This window comes from Emys orbicularis, chromosome 1 (genome assembly GCF_028017835.1).
Source record: "Emys orbicularis isolate rEmyOrb1 chromosome 1, rEmyOrb1.hap1, whole genome shotgun sequence".
Lineage (NCBI taxonomy): Eukaryota > Metazoa > Chordata > Testudines > Emydidae > Emys > Emys orbicularis.
Window position 1 is genome coordinate 84,407,951 of NC_088683.1, and position 11,308 is coordinate 84,419,258.

At 41.3% G+C, this 11,308-nt stretch overlaps 1 protein-coding gene across 1 annotated transcript in view; it reads right to left on the minus strand.

Moving 5' to 3' along the window:
* The window catches only part of EPYC (epiphycan), a 28,370-nt gene extending 18,518 nt beyond the window's left edge, over positions 1–9,852 (minus strand). Inside the window, exon 1 of the mRNA XM_065421788.1 lies at positions 9,685–9,852. Coding sequence (XP_065277860.1) covers positions 9,685–9,852 — 168 coding nt within the window. The remainder of the gene's footprint in view (positions 1–9,684) is intronic.
* Positions 9,853–11,308: the final 1,456 nt, after the last annotated feature.

Here is an 11,308-nt window from a genome sequence, read left to right on the forward strand (position 1 = left end):
ACTAGTGCTGCCTAGTGCTCAGGCCAGGGTTTGGGAGATGTCTTCTTTCCAGGTGTTCCCCTTTCTCACTATAGCTCCACCTGGTGGTGGAGCTCTGTTCTTTCAGAGGCTCAGCCCTCTGGCCAGGTCACTCAAAGGTGACCACCCCTTTTGGGGTATACAAAGTCCAACAATGTGACTTCTGAAGTCAGCAAGGGCTTTGGAAATTCCCCCTTGAGTCAAGTATCTGTTAGTCTATAAGGTGCCACAGGACTCTTTGTTGCTCCCCTTGGGTCAGTGTCTTCCCCAGCTAGGTTCTTCACTGAGGGATAGGCATCTGCTATAGTCCACTCTTTAAATCTTGGTAGGGGAGCCTGGGCCCACCCTCTCCACCAAGCTCCAGTCGCAGCTAAACCCTACAGTATGGGGTGCTTTATAGCTGCCTCCCTAGATCACTTCCTACCACTGCCTGTTCTTCCCACAGGGTAAAGTAAATAACAGAACACAGAGATAAAGTTTCTGACCTTCAAAAGTCACCAGTCCCTCCTTTGCAAGTTGGTCAGATCAGTATCAGCAGGCCTGAGGCAGCAAGAGTACCTGTGGTGTTCCTTCCCGGGAGAGGAGTTCAGGTCACCTGCCTGTCTGCCACTGAGCCAATTTGCTTCCCTTTTAAGCTCTTCCTCCAGCCTATGAAGGCTTTGTAGCTGGGGTAGGTCTGAGTCACACAGGCCCAGAGCAGCTCCTTAACCCCTCCTCCAGTGTGGGGTTTGTTACCTCCATCACAGTTGAGCTACATAAGAAGCTAATAGAAAGCAGGAGATTTTCAGTGTTAAGATAAAGGACAAATGGTGTCTTGTGAAAGCTTTAATTCCCCTGTTGACTGAGGATTTCCCAGCTCCATGTTAGCTTCATCAAATGAAAAGTCTTAAAAATGCATGTCATGCTCATGAAAGGTGTTGGATTGTCAGCCTGAGGCCTTGTCTGCAGAACGGAGGTAAGTCGACTTAAGTTACGCAACTCCAGCTATGTGACTAACATAGCTTGAGTCGATGCAGCTTAGGTCGACTTACTGCGATGTCTACACCACACTGGGTCGACGGGAGACACTCTCCCGTCGACTTACCGTACACTTCTCATTCCTGTGGAGTACTGGAGTTGACAGGAGAGCAATCTGCAGTCGATTTAGCAGTTCTTCACTAGACCTGCTAAATCGACCCCCAGTAAATCGATCACCACAGCGTTGATTCCCCGGTAAGTGTAAATATAACCCACACCTCCTGGGTCTGGTGTTCTGTCCTATTTAGTGGTACCGAGACTACTTAGAGAGAGATTAATGAGTCTGCTCTACAGCCTTAGCTAACAGCCATATGTCTTTTAGCTCATGCAGGAGAGGCTCATACATTTAGCTCCAGAGGTCCCAGGTTCGATCCCACCCGCTGACGACCGGGGTCTGTCGGCGTTATATAGACATGCCCTGAAGTCTTCTATGTAGCTCAAGAAAGTACAGCGTAGGTAGTAGAAGCAGTACAAGCTTCCTCACACTACCTTGACAATGTACCTGAGCCTTCACTTGTAGGAGTGAGTTAATAGCTTCATCTTCGCTCCTATTCAGTCCTCATCTTCTCAAATGAGATTGCCAACAAGTGTGCCAATTGCAGGTGGAATTTTTGTAGTCATATGTGCCTGTATACTATGAATTAAACTACCACCACAAATTTGTTTTGTGTGGGCAGCTGAACAATAATAACTTACTTAATAAACGTTTAAGCCAATGAGTATGTGATAAAATAGTGTGCAGACAATTACCAGTCTTCTGAGCCATCCTCTGTGTAGGCTCTTATTCCCCAGTTTTGATTATTAAGGCCCTAAAATTAAGACACCCCTTAAAATGCTGTCAAGGCTGCTTCCCCACTCTGAACTTTAGGGTACAAATGTGGGGGCCTGCATGAAAACTTCTAAGCTTAACTACCAGCTTAGATCTGGTCCGCTGCCACCACTCCAAAAGTGCTAATTCCCTTCCCTGGGTAGCCTTGAGAGACTCTTCACCAATTCCCTGGTGAATACAGATCCAACCCTCTTGGATCTAAAAACAAGGAAAAATCAATCAGATTCTTAAAAAGAAGGCTTTTAATTAAAGAAAAAGGTAAAAATCATCTCTGTAAAATCAGGATGGAAAATAACTTTACAGGGTAATCAAACTTAAAGAGCCCAGAGGAATCCCCTCTAGCCTTAGGTTCAAAGTTACAGCAAACAGAGATAAACACTCTAGCAAAAAGGTACATTTACAAGTTGAGAAAACAAAGATAAAAACTAACACGCCTTGCCTGGCTGTTTACTTACAAGTTTGAAATATGAGAGACTTGTTCAGAAAGATTTGGAGAGCCTGGATTGATGTCTGGTCCCTCTTAGTCCCAAGAGCGAACAACCCCCAAAACAAAGAGCACAAACAAAAGCCTTCCCCCCACCAAGATTTGAAAGTATCTTGTCCCCTTATTGGTCCTTTGGGTCAGGTGTCAGCCAGGTTACCTCAGCTTCTTAACCCTTTACAGGTAAAAGGATTTTATAGTACTGTACACAGGAGGGCTGTTACCCTTCCCTTTATAATTATGACAAATGCAATACAGGAAAACTACTAACAAAGCTTTTTTGTAATGATTTGCAAACCTAGGGTTGGACTCTGAGTGAAAAAGTCTCTCAAAACCTATGTTTAAGGAAGATAAAGAAAATGCTGACATTTTGAGGCTGTGGCATTTTTTATCGCCTATGTGTGTATGATAATACACACATTCTAAATAATGATACTGAAATATAAAGAATTGCAGAATGTTCAGATTAAGAGTTTTGTTAGTTACACTTTAGTAATTTACAATTATGAATAGTGAATGAGTTTAGATAAGGTTACATTTAGGCCAAAGCTTTGCCTGACACGAGTGCTGTTCTTCCAATTCTCCTTTTACATGGAATTGCAGATGTAATTGATGACAGGACAAAGACAACATGTGCTGGAAGATTTTAGGTAAAATATATAAACCTATAATGACAAGAAGCCCTCTTTACTGGGAAATCCCAAGAGCAGGGTGACACAGATGTAGAATGGTATGAAAATTATATAAGTAGCAAAAGTTGTGTAAATTGAAACTTTCACATGCATATTACCTAAAACAAATAATTAATGTGCTTAATGTTGATTGGAGAAAGGCTAAATAATGCATGATGAGAAAATATATAAAAAGACCAAAGTGAAAAAGGTCCAAATTGGGCAAACATCAGGCCAGAAACTGAAGGAACAGGACTGAAGGACCAGATTTGAGGCAGTGACTACCATCATGAAGTACAGGAGACCTTCCCAGTGCCCAGGAATGTGGTAACTTGGGCCCTCTACCAAGTCCATCTTATCCGTTTGTCTGGCATAAGCATATGGGCAGACATTATAACAACAAATCTGTCTGAAATTGTATAAATTAAGGACAAAATTAATTAAGCCTAAATTGGATGGATTTGTGACTCAGTTTCCCACCTTGCACTCCCAACACCAGTCACAGGATATTGTTTTGTTTTAACCCTTTTCCTGCCATCTACTCCCCAATCCAATTTCTTCACTTGTCTTGCCCTGGCCTCATCTCTGTCCCTTCTCTTAAACTTGCTACTGTTTCCTTAGCTCCTGTCATCTAACATAGCCGTCTTGTATCTCTCAGGCTCACTGATTTTCCCCATCACATTGCAGATCTCAGTTGAAAACATTTTACTTCCATCTCAATACCTCTTAGGCTACATCTACACTACAAGCTAGGGATGTGATTCCTAGCTCATGTAGGCATACTCTGGCTGGCTCCTTTCGAGCTAGCACAAGTATAAATAGCCCTGGTAGCCAGGGCCGGCTCCAGGCACCAGCTTACCAAGCAGGTGCTTGGGGCGGCCACTTCGGAGAGGGGCGGCACGTCCAGCTGTTTGGCGGCAATTCGGTGGACGGTCCCTCGCTCCTGCTCAGAGCGAAGGACCTCCCACCGAATTGCCGCCGCAGATCGCGATCGCGGCTTTTGTTTTGTTTTGTTTTGTTTGGCTGCTTGGGGCGGCCAAAACCCTGGAGCCGGCCCTGCTGGTAGCATGGGCAGCAGCAGCGGTGAGATGGCTTAGTGGGGCCGAGTACATACTCACCTGAACCCCATGGGTATGTACTTGTCATGGCCCATGCTACCACAGCTACACTACTATTTATGTTTGTGCTACCTCTCAAGCTCCTGCAAGTAAGTCTACAAGAGCGGGGGATCACACCCCTAGTTCATAGTGTAGCTGTTGTCTTAATTTGTCCTTCCTTCTGCTGTAAAGCAGGTTTGTCTGCTGTAAGGAAAATAGATTGGACGTGTAAATATACTCTGTAATCAGACTGTGCTAGGATTTTCTTTGAGTTTACTAGCTGAAATCTGCATAAATCAGTCTCCAGTTCTCAGTATTGTCTTACATGCTGTTCAAATCAAGTTTTCATTTAACAGATTCAGTGTAAGCCCTCTTTGAATGAAAGTCTCTGAACCCCAGAATCAGTGATCATTTTACTCACATGAGTAGTGCCTTTGACAGTCTGGTCTTTTGATTACACCAATATTGGGGAAGAAAATATGACTTTGTATATGGTTTTTATAGAACCTAGTACAAGGACGCCCCAATATTGATTGCGACCCTCTGGTTGCTACTATAATATAAATAATCATTAATAAAAATATTATGAGGAAAAGATGTGGTATTTCAACTTATATTTAAACTATGATTGTCTGTCAGTTCAGAAGATATACCCTATTTAAAAAGTTTGAAGGCTGCCTTTTAAATCTCTCCTTCCTAGTCTCATTCTGTAAGGACCTCAGCATTTCTTCCTGGTTCTTAAGTTTATTTTCTTTTTCCTGTTGTCTGTGGTTGGCACTAGTCTGTTTACAAACACCACAAAAATTTCTAGTTGAGTTACTTCTTTTCTTTACTTAAGGCTCTCCGACAATAAATTTCCTTCCACTACAAAGCCATAGTAGAACTTGCAGGTCTCAGGGCAATGGTGCTAGAACCAACTTTGGGTTTCATAGCCAAAATTTAACCTTACCTATTATACTGCCCCCCAGTTCTGATGAAGGATTGAGTACATTTCTCCTAAGTAATACAAAACCTCAGCTATCTTACCCTTCTAACATCCATATACCATGTTTCCCACATACACTGATTATACCAGACGAACACATTGAAGGAGATAAAGTTAGGTCTATTATCCATGTACAGTGGGAAGGGACCTCAGGGGCTCACTGACAGCATCCTTGTAGCCTGTTAACTCTACAAACCTTAACGTTGTACTAACAAATCAGAGGCTTCACCAGAGATAACTTCAACAACCACCACCTAGGTGACATAATTCACAGAAAATAGTCCACAAAGTCCATGGAGTCTGTAAAAATACCAGTATACATTTATTTTCACTGGAATACAAAGATTCCCCAAAGAAAATCTCTAAAACAGAAGACACAGAAATGAACCTCTGGACCTGGATCCCAAGCACAAAATTTAAAGGAAATAGACTCTCCTTGGAATCAGAGGAAGTAAATTGATAGGATCTTTAAGGCCCTCTTTGCCTCTAGCAGGCTGCTTAAGTTACCCAACCAGACCTCTTCTCTGAGCTCCCTTACTTAAAAATAAATAAATCTGGCCAACAAGGCAATTTTTTAAAAGTGCCCACAACTCCCCCCATGATCTCTTCCATTAATTACAGCTGCCGTTTTCCTCACCTACCTCCCAAATGGTTTCTTTCTCACAAACATTCCTACAGATACCTCTCTTCAGGCTCACTCATCCCGATACATCCTACCATCAAACCCCAAAGGGCAGAGGGAAAGTGTTAGTGACTAAGTTTCTCAAACATTCAGTTCTAAGACCACACTCATATGACTTCACATTACTGCAAGATCATCTGCCTATGCTCCTTCCAGCAGGTTCACATCAGTGGACCCCTGCAAGTCTAGAAAAAGCGACCAGCTCTTTATTTGTGCTCATGTTCAAGATAAATGTCTAAGGGTTGTCATTTTCCAGGTCTATTAATTCAGTGTTGAGATGGTACTCACTTCACAGACAACATGATCTCCAGCCTGAAGAGATGGACTTCCATAAAAGAATATCAAGTACACACTCTTTCTTTTTAAATAAACAAAATGGAACTGATTCTTCTCTCACCCACTGTTTACCACTGACCTAGATGGTGAATGAACTCAGACTTTCAATATCCTTATTTCTTTTCCCAGTCTGCAGAGATCTAACTGAATTTGGTGCTTGCATATTTGGATACTCAGGTATAATACCTGTTGGGTAAAATTTTGAAGAGCACTTAATTGACTTTGGTGTCTAGGTCCCATTGACATTTAATGGGATGTTGGTGTAAATCAGGCACTTTGAAAAATTCACAGGTCACTTGACTTTAAAGTCCTTAATGCAAGAGGTAGAGTAATTGTCTACAGTGCCTTAAGGGTCTAAGGCTTGATCTAAAGCCCACTGAAGTGAATGAAAATGTGTCAGGACCCTAAAGAGCAGCCATCCATAAATGGGATAGACTGGGATTCTACAGCTAGCCTGAGTTTTTGCACTATCACTCATCACTTGACACCAATACCTATAATCTGTGCCCTTGCATGAATAATTTCTGTTAAACAGAGCCCTTTATGTAGCTCAGATCTATAAGTACAATTGGATTCCAGGTCAGATAGGAGGCATAGGAGTGATGGAATGAGGAGATAAATTTTGTTTGCAATTAAACAAATTAACTTTAGCAATTAAACAAATTACAAATTAATTTTAGCAATTAAAATATAATTTATGGCCACAATTTTTAAACTTGCGTGCCTAGGCACCTAAATCCCTATTTAAACACCTACTTTATAGTGGCTTGATTTTCAAAAGTGCTGAGCCCTCAGAATTCTCATTGACTTCAGGGAACTATGAGTGCCTTGACTTGTTCAGGATGGGACATGGAAGAAGTAAAGAGATGGAACTAAGCAAAGGGAATTTTTGGCTAGATAGCTGGAAAATGTTCTTACCAGGAGGTCTTTTAAACTACAAAACCTTCCAAGAGCTGTGATGGATGATGCATCACTAAAGGAATTTAAAATAAGACTGAATGAACTGCTCAGTAATAGGAGACAATCCTGTCTTGGGAGAGAGAGATTGATAAAACAATTTAATAGGGCTTTTCTAGCTCTGATTTCTTTCCTATTGAGGGGCTCTCACCCTCCCATTTATTACTTTCATAGGGAAGTGGAGGGAAATTGAGATGGAGAGACTTCTTCTCTTTGGTTGGTGGGAGCAAAGATTGGGCTGAGAACCCTGCCCAATCTTTCATTAAATTGTAATGAAAGAGGCGCCAGGGCTCAGCCCTGGCAAGCCCCACCACAAATTAAGCACAGATTGGGCAGCCAGAGAGTGATGGCTGCTGGCCGGGCATCCAGCTCTGAAGGCAGTGCTGCCGCCAGCAGCAATACACCATATCCTGCTACTCTTATTTCTGCACTGCTGCTGATGGCAGTGCTGTCTTCAGAGCTTGGCATCTGGAGAGTGGTGGCTGCTGTCTGGGAGCCCAGAGATGCCAGGGCTATGAATGGCCAAGCCTAGGGGTGCTGGGACTCAGTCCAGACAAACCCCGGCACAAATTAAGCACTGAACCCTGCACTACCATTTAGCGGGAAGTGAGCCACAAGAAGCTAGCCCTGTTTCGATCCTTAATTGTTGGAATTTGGTAAAGAGAGCCACTCCATGTCTTGATGAAATGGGAGCTTACTGGGCAACTCACAAAGAGAACAGAGTGCATGGGATTCATTATATTCACCACTAGCATTCGGTGGTGTAATATATTTACTGGTTTAATTCAGACATCACAAAGGAAGGGTAGCAGGTGCAAAATTGTCTCTCTTAAATATGAGAAGCCCTACAGTAGTGATGTAGGTTCCTTTATTTTGCAGATGGAAGCAAGGCATAAGTATCACATATTAATCAACATCAAATATACTCAGCTGACATGCAGCTGGGGCTTTCAGTGAGTGGAGGTAAATTTCTCAGGGAAGCCACACAGGAAACATGAGTGTGGGGAGAGCTGGGTGTCTGCAAATGGGGGCCGTGCATAGGGGAGATAGACTAAGGGGAGTCATCTCTGTAGGGGAGAGTCAGCCACCTTTTCACCATGTCTGGAGCAGGGAAGGAAGATGATCATTAGCAGGCAGTTTGCAAACATCCCCGAGAGCAACCAGCTCATTGTGGACCTTGTATTTTGGGAACATTTAAACCCATTTCAAGCATTTTTCATAAAGGCTGATCCCTGGCTTAGCAGAAATCTTCCTCCCTATTTTAAAAGGAATAGTACAGTTCCCCTGCATTACATCAGTGAGTGTTTATGACCTTAGGGCCAGATTCTATGCTAGTATTCAGCATTTATTTCAATAGACCTATGCAAACTTACACCATCTAACTCTGGCCTACTGTTTGACTGCTGGGAAATGTTTATTACATAGTTACCAAATGTTAGTTACAGTTACTGTCCTCGATCATGAAACCCTAAAACAATAACAACTCCTGTAAACCTGTATAATTCTGTTAGGTAATGAGCACCAAAACTTTGTGGAGTGGGGACTGCACCTTGATGCAACCTTGCACATTCCAATGACCCTGAGAGCTGGGCGGGTAGGAACTTTTACTCCTGGCAGGGCCGTCCAAACTGAGCATGTCAAAGGGTAGGGACCAGACAAGAAGCAGCTCACTGGTGATCCAGGTTAGGGGCCAAATGAGAGGCCAAAAACCTGTCCTCATAAAGAAGTTATAGAAACACCACAAGCTAGTTCTTCTGGCAAACAGCATGATAGACAGGGATGGCATTGCTTTGTTTGTGCCCTAATCAACATCTGATGGCACAGGAAGGATTCAGATTCAGAACCCCCAACATATAATATTTAATACAAGTCTTGTTTTTATTATCTAAATCTAACATTAGTTAACATTCTTTTATTCTTCATATTTTCTTAGCACTCAATGCTGACTCAGGCAAACCCCCATTGCCTCTTTGGGAGTTTGCCTAAGTCCTTACAGCAGGAGTGGACTATAATCAGTTTAATCATTTTCTCTTTTAGTCTTTTCTCCTTAATTATCTTTCTTCCATTCTCTCTTTTCTCTTATTCCCCTTTCCTTCCCTCCTCCTTTCCTTCATCTCTGTTCCAACAGTTATAGAAAGAGCTTTTGGGCTGAAATACCTGTATCCCATGTATCCATTGTTCTATAATGCAACCTCAGGAAACAGACTTGCTCTATCCCACTTTATGGGGCGCTGTGGATGTTTCTTCCATCCCAACTTTCTCCATTTCTCGGTTTTGTCCCACTAACATAGTGGCACCACCATGAGAGCCTCCAACCTGTATCAGAGCCAAGTGAGGAAAGCTAAGAGAAACAGAGGCTATTGGCTATAATCTCAAGGATTAGCTCTAAAAAATTCAGGGGCACATCTTGGACCACATGTGAAGATGGGGAGAAATCATGTGTTAAATATGGTATATTAAATTACACAGAAAACTGTTGAGTCAACTGTATGCAATAGCCACCACACAAACAGACCTGTCTCAATGATGACTAGTTAAAAATATCCTAAATAACCACTGCATTTATGCATTGTACTTTTTGGAAAAGCAAAATAAGTGAAGTTCAGATTACCTCTGCCTGGTCCACGGGGAGGTTTTCATTGTAGTCATAAAGATTATCCAAGTCTTCCAATGCTACATCATAGGTTTCAGAGTCATAAGTTAAGGTATCTATTGTAGGAGCAGCCACAATGGTCTCAAAGATAAAAAGTCCCAGAAAAATATTTGCAAATGTCTTCATTGTTCAATTCTTTCTAAATGGAAACATAATATGCATAAATACACAATTGCAAATAACCTGCAAAATTTCAATCTTATACAAGCAGGATATGCAATTTTAGCAAGAATTCTGAAGGCTGAGGAGCTTTTGTAAAAATTCCAGGATCATTGATTGAAAGTATTTATTAATTGATGATTATGTTAATGTGAATATACCTTACAATTTCATTTGAATCAGGATCATTCAGTCAGATCCACTGCTGGTATATATCAGCAGAGCTCTGCAGACTTCATTGGGCATGTGCTGATTTACAACAGCTTAGTATCTGGCCCACTGATTTTCACTTGTTTCAAGAGAACATTAACAGAGGATTTCTTGACAAAACTTGCCTCTATGAGAATAGCGCTGAAAAGCTGAAAGAGGAATACATTTTGACTCTCATAACGTTGGCCCTTTCAATTCCAGCATAAAATGACATTTGAGAAGCTAATCAAGGGCCAAATTAGTAGACTTTTTATACATCACATTAATAATGATTCACCTTTCAAAATGTCCAGCAATAGAATTCTATATTTCCCCTACAAACCCAAGAAGAGTAGAATCTTTTTTCCACCATTCCGGTAGTATCTTATTTCAATACTTTTACTGTTTACCAATATGTTGAAATATGGCATTTCAACTGGTTGGAAGGCATGATATATTTTAAAAATATCCCTTCTGCAGATCCTTTACTTACCTATAGCTACGATTGATTTCAACAGGAGTATTGACAGTAATAATTGCTGAATAGGTCCAATAAGGACTAATAAACCATGTGATACTAGGTACAATCCTCAGTTGTATTATGGTATTTTATTATTTCACTTATAAATTCTAGCAGCTTAAAAAACTACCCAGTGTATGAGAGATAAGAAATTCATGAGAACCTTTCCTTTTGAGGTTGCATAGTTTGAGCAATAGACTGAACTTCAGCTACTTGAAAGAAGGTCTTTATGAAGCAGGTTTAGGCACGAGGATATGCAATTCCAGTGGGGATGATGAACTGCACAAGGCACTCATTTTTCCTTCCAGTGCTTTTTCAAACAATTTTTTTATCTGCTTCTGGGAAAATCCAGAGACAGCTTAGCTAGTCTTTGAGCAAGTCGTAATTGAATGGCAGCTTTTCAATGGTGTCTTACAAGATTATTAAAGTTTTTTTTTTTTTTACAAATAATTCTATTACAGAGCCTTCAAATATAAGAAGAATACATTCGTTATGGCCCTCACTCAGTTCTGTAGTCCCAGTTTTTTTAATTGTTGCTGCTGGTTTAATAGCCAAAGAAAACATGAAATAATTTGTTTTTCCTTGTCTTTATTTTCTGTTCCCTATTTTTGTCAGGATTGTTACTGGCCTCATTTTATGGTTGGCTTGATTCTGGCATTCATCCCCAAGGTCCAACAATAAAGTGTGCTGTGTATTATCACTAACGTATCAGGC